The sequence below is a fragment of the Loxodonta africana genome, chromosome 22 (genome assembly GCF_030014295.1).
Source record: "Loxodonta africana isolate mLoxAfr1 chromosome 22, mLoxAfr1.hap2, whole genome shotgun sequence".
Classification (NCBI taxonomy): domain Eukaryota; kingdom Metazoa; phylum Chordata; class Mammalia; order Proboscidea; family Elephantidae; genus Loxodonta; species Loxodonta africana.
The window spans coordinates 37,282,074-37,296,500 of NC_087363.1; the positions used below are offsets into that span (position 1 = coordinate 37,282,074).

Consider the following 14,427-nt stretch of genomic DNA (forward strand, 5'->3'; position numbering starts at 1 on the left):
CATTCTCCCATGTGGTAGGCAGCCTCTTGGTATTCATGCCCTTGTGTTCCTCCCCTTGAGTGTAGGCCGGACCCAGTGGCTCGCTTCTCACAAACAGACTATGGTAAATGTAAAGGGATGTCACTTTCAAGATAAGGTTACAAAAAGACTCTGGCTCCCATCTTGCTCATCCTATCTTGCTCTCTCGCTTGTCCTGATGGAAGCCACCTGCCATGTTGTGAGCTGCCTTAAGTAGAGGCCCGGGGCAAGGAACTGAGGAAGGTCTCCAGCCAATAGCCAATGAGGAACTGAGGCCTCAGTCCAACAGCCACAAGGAACCACAAGGAATCAAATCCTGCCAAAAACATCTTGAGGAATTTTGAAATTGGATCCTCCTCAGTCAAGCTCTGAGATGACTGCAACTCTAACTGACACCTGGATCACAGCCTTCTGAGACTCTGAGCCAGAGGACCCAGGTAAGCCACGCCCAGATTCCTGACCTACAGAAATTGTGAGATAAACAACTTGTTTTTAAGTCACTACATTTTGTAGTAATTTGTTACATTGCTTAGCACTCACTTTGGGTAAGTTATTTAACCTGCAAGGGCTTGCAGTTTCCTATCTTCAAATAGGAAGCACTTTCCTGACCTCAGGGATTAACTGCAGTGTCTGTATGAAGGCATCTGACTCATAGCCAATAAAAGGTAGCTTGATCTGAACTCAACACAGAAAATTTTAACAAACTCAAATCGGGTTACCAGTATCTTTAAAGAGGAAATGCAATTAAGTTTTTTTTAATTTTTATTTTATAATTTATATTTCCTCACATCAAAAACATCTTTAGTAAAAACAAAGAACACATTCGAAATTAGGTAGAAATCTTTTTTCCTTTTAATTCAAACCAGTCTCCCTCTTGGCTGTTACTCTGGTAACAACTAGGTCGCCACCTCTCCAGAACACGGCATCTGCATCGGCTGAGACAGAACTGGTGCTAACACAGGCCCCAAACGAGGGCTTCTGGAAAAAAAAAGGAACAGTGCCAACCAGCCTTTCCCTTCACTTACAAAGGGACTGTAAATTAGAGAGTCCAGACCTCCTCCTTCCAAATGCGGAAAACCTGCAGCTCAACGCAAAAACGAAAACCAAGACAGATCAGGGATGGAGTAGATGACAACCTCACAGGATGTTATCACATGCTCAAGGTCAAGATGATTTCTGAGAAAGAAGTTATCTGATAATCTGGTCTCTACTCTTAGGAATGGCCCCATGCCAGCATCTTTAAAAAAGAAGATTTTTTTTGTTTCATTTCCCAAAAGGGTGTGAAATGTACTAAAAGGGACATAATGGATTAGGATAAATTAGCTCACTCACAAGAAACACTCCTGGATGATTTTTGGTTGCTGAGACTATTCAGCACGTTATTTCAAAGTGGCAAAATTCAGGGCAATCTGAGAAAAGAGAATTCAAAAGTGGCAGCTACGTTTACCGACAGGTTTACATGGGACACGCAGACATACAACTCCTACTTTTTTCAGTGTATCTGACTAGGGGCCAAGACCCCTGATCCTCAAAAATAAGTTATTGTGTACATTACAGTGCACAGAACAGAAGAAGGAAAGACACTTCCTCTGCGAGTGACTGAAAGGCGTTTGTAAAGGTCCACATCGACCTGAAATGGAAGGACTGGGGCCCAGGGTCTTGTGCCTTCATTAGCTTGAGCTTGCGCTCTCCTCTTTTTTGGTCGTCGTAGTTTCAGTGGGAGCTGTTTCCTCTAAACCTTCTGGCTTCTTCTTCTCGTCCTCGTCATCATCATCATCCTGGGGATAGAGGTCCGGGTATTTCTGCATGCATTCCTGCATGGCCCGGAACTGGTCTACACAGTCTGACCCCTTGACGTCCTCCGTGCTGTAGTGGAAGCAGGAAAAGGCGGACTTGAACTGCTCCCCACAGGGGCCACTGGCCATTCCTCCAAGGCACGGGCAATTCCAGTTAATGTCTCCACTTGGCAGTATCAATCCTGGAACAGGAAGACAGGGCAAGATATGTGAGAGAAACCTTTTCTAAGGTTTCAGAAAAATTAAAACCAAGTCTCATCCTCACAGGTCACTTGGAAGGTATGGAGCGGTATAAAATGTCACCTGGTGGGCACTCACCTGTAGACCTGCCTCTTGATGTAGATCAGGTTCAAATGCCTGGCATAAACCCAGCACTCCTGGTCCACTCAGAGAAGCCACCTTCAGCATCTTTCTCCCTGGGCAATACTGAACTATATTCTAAGCCACCTCCTAGGGCTGTGAGACTGCTCTAATAACTGAATACTGAAAACCATTTAATCCAAAGAAGAAGAAATCACTTGAATGGCTAGGGAGAAGCTTTTTGAAAGCCTGAACACTTTAAGGAGCTGAACTATTGACCTGCTTCCAATCCCTGGCCTGACTCCCAAACAAAAGACCAGAACCAGAGCACCCACCAGTGCTCCTGGCTCTCAAGCCTCTCCTGTGCTGAGGCTGCTCTCAGAAGCTCAGCAGTCTGGACTAGTAAAAAATGTGCTGATGTGGAAAGATGCCCAAGACCTGCTGTACAATGCAAAGGCTAATGGCAGGCCAGGGTAGTACGATTCCATTCTTTTAAAGATTAAAAACCTAGAGGACTATTAACCAAACTGTTAAACTGTTTATGTGTTTAGGGGGTGACGTGAGGTGGGGTTACAGATAGATTTTCATTTTCAATATTATATAGGCTCCCTTTTGAATTTCCCACCTTTTCTTCACACCTAAATAGTATTTAGTTATTTCCTGGTTTTCCAAAATGCTTTCAAGACAATAGGTTCATTTTCAGCTTCATCACAGACCTGAAAATACGATTCAGAAACAAGTTTCTCACATGAGTCTTCTATAGACACTAAATACATACATGATTTTTCACTCCAGGGAAGCACCAGGTCCTAGGCTGAGCTCTATCTCTTCATTCTACCTCAGAAGCTGATCAATGAATCTGACTGTTTATGGGTCTGCTTGCTAACAACAAAGTCTGTAGATGAGGCAGAATCCAGTCTGGAAGCTTGACTGAGCAGGAGGAGCCCTGTGACTATTAGAAGTCACTGATATCCTCCCCCAAACTTAATCATTGAGAAGCACCAGACCTACTTAAGTCAAGAGTGAAAACTTCCAAGAGAAAGGGGCAGAAGCACTTCAGTGAGGAGAAACTCTGGTGCTCTGGCCTAACCGCCAGGGCAGTGAATCAGAATTGGGCTGGAAAGCACTCAGCACCCCTCACACCTCTGAGGGAGATGGTCGCACTGTCCTGAGAGGCCGTCTGAGACTGAGATGGATCCCTCAAAGCCCAGCCTTGGCTAGGACGAAATGTGGAAGGAATCATGAGTTTTCCCCAGTCCGTGTCTGTGGGCCCCTGGGAGCCACACGTCACTCACCGTGCTCCTCGTACGGATCGTTGGGGTCATCAGCTACCAGCTCTGCATTGCTTGGAGTTTCATGGTCTTCTTTGGTCACAAATATGATTCGATCCTTCCCTACCATTTAGAGAACAGAGGAAGAAATGTTTCACTAAAGAGCAGTGAAGCAGCTCTAAGCCCAAAGCAGTCACACAAACCAAGTTTGAAGAACGCCCCCGTGAAACCTCAAAGTGAGAGGTTCCATCAAACTGTTCTCCCGTGGGCTGTGTATCTGACTATGGGTGGAGGGTCTGTGAGCCACTCCTTCCAAGCGCCTGCTGCTGGAACAAAACCTCCACTGAGGGCTGCACAAGGAGGAAGATGGCAAGATGGCATAGCCTGCCCTCCTCATGCATTCTCCCATTGGGAGACAAAATGTCCCCTTCCAAAAACACTTTTCTCCCTTGGCTTCTGGGATGGTGGACTCTTTCTGTACAACTCCTACTGCTTGAGTGGCTTTTTACACACACTGGCTTCACCCTCTCTACTCTCAACTACCACTCTCAGAAGATAAGGCCCAAATCTGCAGACCAGCATGGGCCATCTCCCCATTCTAGCGTCAATATCCTGCTCCCAGCTGAACTCTCCCACTGCCCCCAAACAAGTCACTACGTCTCTCCCCAAGTTTCCTTCTCTTCCAAGATCCCAATAACTGACCACCACCAGCCACTTAGTCACGCAACCTAACAGGTGCTACAGCATTGTCTTGGACCTGTCTGCCCTCCCACATTTGGTTAGTTGAATACCAAGCTCACAGTCTTCTCTGTTCTCTCCACTCCTCTCCCCGTCTTCCTCACAAGGCCCTTCCACAGCCTCCTGACCAACTGGCCTTTCACATGCTCCCCCTCCCAGCCACCTCAGCAGTGCTGCCACACTCATTTTCCTCAACTGCAGCTTCAATCATCCCAGGCTTCCTAGCGTGGCACTCAGGGCCCTGTCCCACCCTATCTGGCTTCCCTACCACACCCCAGACACCACCAATCCAGTCAAATGAGTGCTCGAGTATGCCAACAGTCCACCAGTGCAGCACGTCCTTTCTTCTTCCCTTCAGGAAAGGAACGGTCACTTCCCAGAACTCCCACGGCTCTCTGACCACCCACAGTCTCCTCACCAACCTGTGAGCAGCCTCATCTGTATCCCGTCATCCCTCCTCCCCCAGGCCTGGCAGGGATCTGCAAACAGATGGAGATGGTTTACTAGGGCAGGGATGCTCCCTGTTACACAAGCTGCTCTCTCAGGCTGGCGGGGGTGGGGCAGAGGTAGAGAGAGAGACAGAAAAAAAAAAAAGCACTAAAGAAAAAGGACACTGGATTCCAGCCCCTCTAGGGGTTTACTCACAGGGTTTAGAACCCATAGAAAGTCTGAGAAAGATGAGCACCTTGATGAAGCAAGAAGTGCACTACTGATGTCAAGACTTGGCTGGCTGACTGGCCACACAGCACTTAGTCTGTCCAAGAAGATGCCTGCCTCTGAAGGGTTGAGGACCCTGGTGGTGTGAGAGTGCCCAGAGTCAAGACTCCTCCTGGCCCCCAACTGTGGCCAGGAGAGGACAGGATCACTGACGGTGGGGGAATGCTGTGGCCTCTCCCCAGTGTCCATGAGGCCTGGGGGGCTACTTCCCTCAGTGGAATGACTGGTGGAGGGGGTGGCAGGCCCATTTCACAGAACTGCTAATGATAACTTCTGTGACAATCTGCAGTTTGATATTTTTTAAAAATAGTCACCCAAACATAACAAGCTGGCGGGGGGTGGGGGCAGGGCGAGGAGAGTCAGGACAGAGGCTCTGAAGGACCAGTATCAGAAAGCCAGCGCTTGGAGTGAACACAGCCTTGTAACGACAGCTAGCCCTTGGCACTCACAGGTAGCAGACCGCCACCCCACCTGAGGTTCTGGCTCCAGAGCTGGTCTCTGCCCAGACACCTCACATGTCATTCCAGGAAGACTGCTTCTCCACATGGCCTGGGAAAGGACTGGGCCCCACAGCCGGCCTTGCTAACACGCCTAATGACCTTGGTAATTCTGGCCAGTTTTCACAAGCAATCTGCAAAAATGCTGAACGCTAAGCAGAAGAAGCTGACGCAAATTTCTGGGTTCAGCTTCTGACATTTGTTTACCAAGATCTTAGCTCAGCCCACCCAATGATGAAGCCCAGTCACAGGCCCAGAAGGCAAGGGGTGCAAACCTGGCCAGGTATCAGAGGCACCCATAGAGTTTGTGATATAAACAGAGGCTTGGCCTAACCCAACAAAAGCTGAATCCAGCTCTCCAGGAAGCCCATGTTGCTCACAGGCTCCAGAGCAAAGCTTGGGAAACACTAGCCTAGCACTATACTGTTTCAGGTCCCTCCCACACAGCAAAGTCCTCACACAGCCTTTCCAGACATTTCCCTGAGAGCACAGCTCAAGCCGGATAGGCAGCAGAACAGTAACAATTACATCTTTGAAGCACTTAAGCCCTGTGCATTGCGCATCAACCCTATGCTGCGGTTGTGGGTATTTTACCTCCTTTTTACACAAGGGAACCAGAGGCTCGGAGGAGGCAAGAAACAAGCTCAAAGGCACAGAGATGTGTCAAGGGCAAATAGGAACACACCCCTGGTCTGAAAGACCCCGAGTGTGCTCTGGACCCACACTGATATGTGTCCACTGCACATCTGTCCCACCCCAGCTGATTGTACTCCCAGGCCCTTGCCTCTGGAATGGCTAAAAGCAATGTCAATACAAGCACAATACTTACTTAACCTACCAGACCTGACTGTGAAAGGAAGAACTCGTCATAAGATGGCTGACTGGGGCAGCTAGCAGGCCTCAAATAACCAGCTAGACTAATATTTCCCATGAATTCTCAAGAGTTTCTCAGGAATTCTCTAAAGAAATAAAAATGCTTATGCTTTCATTTCCAAGGTAATCTAAAAAAAATAATAATAATAATAGAAGAATACTTAGAAGGATGTGAATAACTACCTCATGCCCTTGCAGGGTTCTAAACAGAAAGACTAATGACCATGGGCTGATGAGGAGGGAAAAGAACCAAGGCGGACTGATACAAACACGACGCCTTCACAGCCAGTGAGGGCCAAATGACTTCTCAATCGCCGTACCAAGTGGTGAGTGAAGGTTCCTCAGTCATTCAGAGACTGCCCTCTGACCTCGGCCGTCCAGTGATGGTAGCACAAGCATGGTCAACCTAAAAGGACCTGCACTGGCAGAGAAGCCTGTGTTCAGTGGGACGGGCAATTGAAATGTCTCAAACATCATCCACCAGATTAAATTAACGTTGTTAAACTGAACACTGTTAGCATTCAATCCATTAGTCTGCTTGATTTTAGAGCTGGTTAAGACCACAACCATATATTTATATGTAAGTGGAAGTTTCTCAGACATTTATATAACATAATAATAAAAAAAAGTAAAATATCAATACTAAGGGGTCCACAAAGGAGCCCTGGTGGTTAAGTGGTTCAAACCCGCCAGCCTCTCCATGGGACAAAGATGTGGCAGTCTGCTTCTGTAAAGATTACAGCCTTGGAAACCCTATGGGGCAGCCTACTGTGGCTTATAGGGTGGCTCACTATGAGTTGGAATTGACTTGACAGCACACAACAAGGGGTCCAAAAGAATTCTGTCCTTTGGAGCCAATATACACTAAAATTCAAGAAGTAGCGATTCCCTAATGCTGGACTGATGGTGACAGAATCCCCCACGGAGCTTTATAAAAGGCCTGGGACTTGGCTCGGGCATGTGCACTCATAAGCTCTGACACCTTTATCTGCTGTCCCGCTCCATCCCTCTCGGGTGGCCACACACAACCATCTCAGTGGCTCCTTATGTGGTCACCTCTGCCCTCCAGTGCCCAGTTTCCATATGCTCTTCAACCTGCAGCTCTCCCTGTGTGGGCTGAACAGTAAGGTCCTATGTCTCAGGACAGCAAGCTCCCTGGGTTGGGTTTCTCGGTCCCTCTACCAAAAAAAAAAACCAGGCCCACTCTAAAATCAGGCTCATCACTCTGCCAGACAGAGTTCAGCAGACTACCCCCTCCGACACTTTATTTCTGTCCATGAAGTCTCAGAGGCTTAGGTTAAAAAAGCTACTCTATATTCAACTAATGGTGTTGATAAACTTCAACTTAATTAAAAAATATGCAAACACCCACTAAGTAAAAAACCCAGCGGAAGATGCAAGAAGCAGCATGATCTGGTACTTTGCTCTCCAGGCACTTGGAACCTGCAAGATGGTCCAGCTCAAACTATTTTTGCTCGCATAATTACTTACAGAACTAAAATGCCAGTAAGGGAACGAAACCTCAACTAAGGATCCCAGTAGGATTCCACTGCGCACTTACGAGACCACTGCAGTGATGCATCTCATTCCTATTAATAGCACGGGCAGACAGACCCTGGTTCCAGTCCTGACATACTCACTAGCTGTGTGACCTTGGGCAGGACACTCTTAACCTTCGAGTCTGCATTTCCTGCGAATGAGATTAAAACACCAGTCACCTCACGTGGCTGTTGTGAGGATTAAATGAACTGGAAAACCTAAACCCAACTCTGGCACGTGGCAGACAGTGAACAGTAGCTACTGGGTTTTTTTTCTCCTAAAGATGAGGCACAAATACGCAACAAGGGGGATCTGCACCCTAGCAAGAAAGAGAAGGACTCAGGGATTGGGGAAGACAGACAGGGGCAGCCTTGCATGGGAAGGCAGACAAGGATAAACTGGGAGGGCTTGGTACCTGACTTTGTCCATGGAGAACTGAATTCCATTTAACACAATCCTGACTGAGTGACCTAAATCAGGTGGCACTTTTCCCAGAGGAAAGAAGGTCCCCTGGGTAATTAGACTGTGGTTTCTGGGGAGTGATGTATCTTTGCACCCTCAATTCTAGTACCCAGACAGTCTGGATGTTTGTTGAATGGACAAATAACGAGGGCTCAAAAAATGTCTGTCAAATGAATAAAACCATGGTCCTAAGATTGAGATTTAAGTCCAGACCTTCTGGAAGGCTGGCTTATTGTGGCATCGAGATCACAGAGAGATTAGGAGTCTGAGGACTTGAGCTCTGAACTGGGTTTAAACACAACCTCTCTGGGCCCCGGAAAACGAGCCCTACCACCTCACCTGATTTCCCTATCTCACACGGTTAGGGCAGGAATAGAGAGGCTTTGGCCAAACAACGGTACCGAAACACACAAGTTTCTCTTGAAATTCCACTTAAAAAACAAAGTTTTAAATGACACCAACTGACAAAGATAAAGTAGCCAGGAAAAGTGACAATGGCAGGCTTGAGATGCCAATAAAGCTTTGGAAGTGGGAAAGCTGATGGAGGAGTGGTCTCCAACTTAACAAGTGGAGAAAGCTGAACCCAAAGTACACGGAGTGGAAGTCGGCCAGAAGCAAATCGCTCCCCCCCCCCAGGACCCTGGTAAGGCTCCGGAATTAGAGGCCTCGGAGGTGAAAGCAGGAGTGCAGACTGAGAACAGAGCGACTAACTGAGCAGTTCGACACCAAGACACCCCATTCTCAATTCCACAGTTTTACTCTCTGCAGAGCCATTCTTGACCCTGTCTTCCTCTCACACCTCCATCAGCAAATCCTGTTGGCTCTACCTTCAATCATATCCAGAAAGATCGGCATCCCTCACCGCTACAATGCCATCTCCCATCACTTGCTCCCTCCACTCCAGCCACACTGGCCCCTTGCTTTTACTTGAACCTGCTGAGCACACTCTTACTTCTGGGCCTCTGCACAGCCTGTTCTCTCTTCCAGGAGCAGTCTTCCCTCAGATCTCCTCATAGCCACTCTGTCCCTGCCTTCACATCTCCTGCTCAGATGCCCCCTTCCCAGGCCACTTCCCCATCTCCTTACCCTGTTTTATTTTTCTCCAAAGCACTTTTCCCCACCTAACACATTTAGGTGTTTACTGCCTGTCTCCCCCACTGGAACATCAGCTCCACAAGGGCAGGGATTTTTGTCTATTCCAAACAATATCATTCATATCACATGCAAGTAAAATTTTGCTGAGTATCATTCAAAAGTGGCTGCAACAGTACATGGACAGGGAACTGCCAGAAATTCAAGCCCGATTCAGAAGAGGACGTAAAACCAGGGATATCACTGCTGATGACAGATGGATCCTGGCTGAAAGCAGAGAATACCAGAAAGATGTTTACCTGTATTTTATTTACTATGCAAAGGCATTGGACTGTGTGGATCACAACAAATTATGGCTAACATTGCAAAGAATGGGAATATCAGAACACTTAATTGTGCTCATGAGGAACCTCTACATAGATCGAGAGGCAGTCATTCGAACAGAATAAGGGCAGACTGCGTGGTTTAAAGTCAGGAAAGGTGTGTGTCAGGGCTGTATTCTTTCACCATACTTATTCAATCTGTATGCTAAGCAAATAATCTGAGAAGCTAGAATATATGAAGAATGCAACATCAGGATTGGAGGAAGACTCATTAACAATCTGTGTTATGCAGATGACACAGGCTTGCTTGCTGAAAGTGAAGAGGACTTGAAGCACTTACTGAGGAAGATCAATGACCACAGCCTTCAGTATGGATTACACCTCAACCTCAAGAAAATAACAACCCTCACAATGGGATCAATAAGCAACATCATGATAAATGGAGACAAGATTGAAATTATAAAGGATTTCATTTTACTTGAATCCACAATCAATGCCCATGGAAGCAGCAGTCAAGAAATCCAAAGATGCACTGCACTGGGCAAATCAGCTGCAAAAGATGTTTTTAAAGTGTTGAAAAGCAAAGATGTCACATTGAAGGCTCAGGTGCGCCTGACCCAAGCTGTGGTGTTTTCAACTGCCTCGTATGCATACAAAAGCTGGACAATGAATAAGACCGAAGAACTGACACCCTTGAATGGTGGTGTTCCCGAAGAGTATTGAATATACCTTGGACTGCCAAAAGAATGAACAAATCTGTCTTGGAATAAGAAAAACCAGGATGCTCCTTAGAGGCACGGATGGTGAGACTACATCTCATATACTTTGGACAATGTTATCAGGAGGGATCAGTCCCTGGAGAAGGACATCATGCTTGGTAAAGTAGAGGGTCAGCAAAAAAGAGAAGACCCTGAACAAGATGGACTGACACAGTGGCTGCAACAATGGGCTCGAGCATAACAAGGATCGTGAGGATGGCGCAGGACTGGGGCAGTGTTTCGTTCTGTTGTACAGAGGGTCGCTATGAGTCAGAATCAACTCAAGGGCACCTAACAACAATGACAACTGTTGGTGCTTTAATGCCCCTCTCTTCCACCAGATGCCAGGAAGGCACAGATTGTGTCACCTTTGTCACTAATATATGTCCAATGGCTGGCACATACAGATGCTCAATATTTGATGACTCAACAGGAGAGGGCAGGCTCAGTATTAGGAAGAGAAGAAACCAAAGAAAGGAGCAGTGTGGAGCTGACGGAGAAGTATGGGTGGCCCAAGGCCACGGAGCAAGGCTGAGTTCACACTGCAAAACACCTAGAATACCAAGCTAAGGCCTTTAACCTGAAGTAAAAACTAAAACAGGCCTGCAAGTGAGTACTTTCAATTCTTATCTCCAAACTAAGGAAGAGAGAGACCTCTGAACCAGGAAAAGACAGGGCTTCATGCTTTGGTGGCAGAGGGACACTGCCCCTCCTTCCCAGAGAACCTGTGACTGCTGTAAACTCCTCAAGAACAGAAGAGGTGTTATTTATCTGCACAGCCTCACTGTACCCAAGAGGGTCAAAAATGATTTGTTAAATGAAGTAAACTTGAGACTAAGAGAAAGGGAGTTAAAAATAGGACAAAGGACTTACTGTCTAACATAAACTGGTTAGGGCAGAGGACTTTCGTTTATGGCAGACTTAATTATTAATCAGCGGGAAACAGTGCTCATTAGAGACATTAGAAGGAGCCCTGGTGGCGCAGTGGTTAAATGCTCAGCTACTAACTGAAAGGTCAGTGATTTGAACATAGCAGATACTCTGCAGGACAAAAATGTGGCAATCTTCTCCCACAAAGATTACAGCCTTGGAAACTCTAGAGAGCAGTTCTGTTCTGTCTTATAAGGTCGTTGTGAGTCAGAGTCGATGGCAATGGGTTTTTAGAGACATCAGTGAGTATTATGGCTTTATGATCCAGGGAAGGAGAAAAAGTTCCAGAAGCAGGCTGGGGTACTGGGGAAAAGGCCTATCATTCTACGAGGAGCTCTGCCCCTAACTGGCTGCATGCCCTTGGACAGGTGAGCCCCTTTTCTGGGCTTCAGGTTTCCTGAGTTAAACTGAGGGGACAGGACTATTGACCAAAAAATCTCTGGGTGAGTTCCGACTCTCTGGAATTTTATATTCTTAAGTGTCCACCGGCCCTGCACAGAGGTGTTTCATGATTATTTGCAGAATGAATGAAGCTCAACTTCTCATTTTACACCACTGGAAAGTGGGGCCGGGAGGAATTAGATGGCAGATCAGTTAGTGGTAGCATATGAGGAGGCCCTTGGAGGAACCACTGGTACCATCCAACCTTCCAAGCTCTGGCCTAGTGGTAACAACAGGGAAGCAGAAAGGCGTGAGTGGTGACCCACCTTGTCGGGGGAAGGGAAGCCTTCCTGGCCTAAGGCTCCTGGGAACCCAGGCTCCAGATTGGATAGTGCAGTTCAGATGCCAGGGCTCATACCCACCTCCACCACATACTGGCCATGTGATTTAGGCCAAGTCACTTAAACCCCTCTGTGCCTTAATTTACTCTTCGGTAAAATGGGGATAAAAACAGGAGCTGACTTAGATCGCTGAAAGGCCAGTGAAATAAACTATGTAACAGCTCCTTGAACAGTGCCTGACGTAGTAACCAAAACCAAACCCGCTGTTGTCGAGTCGATTCTGACTCATAGGGAACCTACAAGACAGAATAGAAGAGAACTGCCCCATAGGGTTTCCAAGGAGCGCCTGGTGGACTCGGCCTGCCGACCTTCTGGTTAGCAGCCTAGCTCTTAACCACTACACCACCATGGTTAGTAGGGGCTAACAAGTGTTCCCGCCAGGGGTACTTCTACCACTCCTGCACAGCATCTGACCCGAGGGGCAACTTTTCGGGACATGAACAAGGCGCATGCAGTATGGAAACACGTGGTTTGTGGTGAGAGTGACTGTAATAATTAATACTAATAAATTCCCAATTACGGGCCAGGAAACGTGCTCAGCATTTCTCGTGCACCCTCCGGGCCTAGTTTATGAATCTCGCACGTGCTGGTTCCTCTGAGGCCAGGGTTCAAGACTCTCCATGACCTTGGACCAGCCCCGTTCCTCCCAGAGCCTGGGTTTTCTCATCTGCAGAATGGGGTGAAGACTCTGCCGCCCAGACCGCCCCCTCGGGTCCCGAGGACGGCGCCCAGGACTGCGCCTCGGGTTGCCGGGCCGGCCGTGGGGTCGCTGGGTGCCCGGGCCTGGGGGGCTGTCCGGGTGCCGCGTCCCCTGCAGGCCCTCGTAGGCCGGTCTCCACGGCAGCCTGCTCGTCCTCCCTACCTTCTTGCCGGCAGTAGGACATGGCGGCAGCCGGGCACTCAGACTTCGCAGCCCGAACGGCGGTGGCGGATCCACGCCGTGACCTCCTCTCAGGTAGGGCGGGCGGCTCCGAGGCCCGCGCGGGCCCGCCCCCTCCAGGCCTGCCCGCCGCGCGCCTGCTTCCGCGCCCTCCTAGCTTCAGCCCGGCCCCTCAATTGAGAACTACATTTCCCAGGAGGCTGCGTGTCCCATGGCCCCTTTCCAGGCGGCAGAAACTACATTTCCCAGAAAGTCTTGCGATGCGCACGAGTGCGGTTCCGCGCATGTTGCAACTTTGTGGCGGAAGCCTGTGACTCCGGGCTTTCCACGGACTGCATTTTCCAGGAGGCTTTGCGGCGCGCGTGCTCAGAAGAATGGGGGCGCCTGGGGCGGTAACTCTGTAGCAAGTCCCGCCTTGTCCTGGACCCCACGCCGGCATTTGCAGCTCCCGGCCGGCAAGAGGCCACTGGATTCCGGTTGTCAGCTCTAGCTGAGCAGAGCGAGGAGGCGGCGACGAGCCAGGTGCCACGATGGCCGCGAACGTGAGTGTCTCCTGCTCACCCGGGCCACACCCAGACTTGCCGTCACCCAGGGGCCTCCGGTTCCTTTTGTTCGTCTGACCGCTGTCTGTCTACCTCTGCACGGTTGTGTTCATGCCGCTGGCAGCTCGTCAGCCTGTTGATCTATCTTGAATCTCTCCATCCTCCGCTTGTCCATATTCTTTAGCCTAGCTCATCCTCGGGTCGCGCGTTTGTGGGGAGGGAAACCCGGGAGGTGTCGCTTCTAGCAGTGGCATCTTGTTGAGCGCGGCGCCTACCTGAGGCCCTACATTTCATTCCCAGTTCCCTCCTGGGCACTTGTTGTTAGTTAGCATCGAGGTGATCACGACTCGTGGAGACTCCATGTGAGCAAATTGGGGTTCTCAAACTTGCAGAATATGAGGGCTGGAGGGGACCTCAGAGAGAGGCCTGTCTGTGGGGAGGGCGGGGTGGCCGTTCCGGCCCCAAGTGGAGCTCTCCATCAACGGACAGGGCTGGCCCGACGGTAAGTGAGGTCCCCGTTCTAGGGATGTATGCACATCGAGGCCGTGATGCAGCAAAGGGGCTCGGGTTGAGCTGGGGCGCAAGAGTTAGGATTATGGTGAGAAGGCGCATTTCCCAACTGCCGGATCCGCCTCCTTCTAGAGGGGATTTGATTAAAGAGGCCTTGGCTGAAGGTGGTTCCCTTCCAAAGGCTGCCCTCTTCTCTTTGCAGCCAGCCTTTCTCAGGAGCTTTTCTATTTACGCCCAACGTTCATTCGACAAAGGGAGGAGCAGCACCTCCTGCAGGGTGCTGGATTGGGAGAAGCTGGTGACTCACCACTCCTCTGTGTGAAAGTGCTTCTGTAGCCAGCCTGGGCATCCTGCCATCCCCACACACACCCTCCCTCGTGTTTTGATGGAGTGTTCCAG

General features: G+C 49.0%; 2 protein-coding genes across 3 annotated transcripts in view; one reads left to right on the forward strand and one right to left on the reverse strand.

The window, feature by feature from the left end:
- Positions 1 to 852: 852 nt before the first annotated feature.
- On the reverse strand, positions 853 to 13,092 carry CHCHD4 (coiled-coil-helix-coiled-coil-helix domain containing 4). The gene is made up of 3 exons (XM_003409959.4): positions 12,959 to 13,092; positions 3,410 to 3,508; positions 853 to 1,996 (listed from the first exon to the last, which is right to left on the reverse strand). The coding sequence occupies exons 1-3, from the start codon at positions 12,978 to 12,980 to the stop codon at positions 1,689 to 1,691; spliced, it is 429 nt and encodes a 142-aa protein (XP_003410007.1). The 5' UTR covers positions 12,981 to 13,092; the 3' UTR covers positions 853 to 1,688.
- Positions 13,093 to 13,327: 235 nt separating this feature from the next.
- Positions 13,328 to 14,427, forward strand: part of TMEM43 (transmembrane protein 43) — a 30,291-nt gene continuing 29,191 nt past the window's right edge. The window contains exon 1 of one of the 2 annotated variants that reach the window (XM_023547867.2): positions 13,328 to 13,518. In XM_023547867.2, the coding sequence (XP_023403635.1) occupies positions 13,507 to 13,518 (12 nt within the window). In that variant the 5' untranslated portion in view covers positions 13,328 to 13,506. The remainder of the gene's footprint in view (positions 13,519 to 14,427) is intronic. The other variant, XM_003409735.4, reaches the window with a different exon arrangement.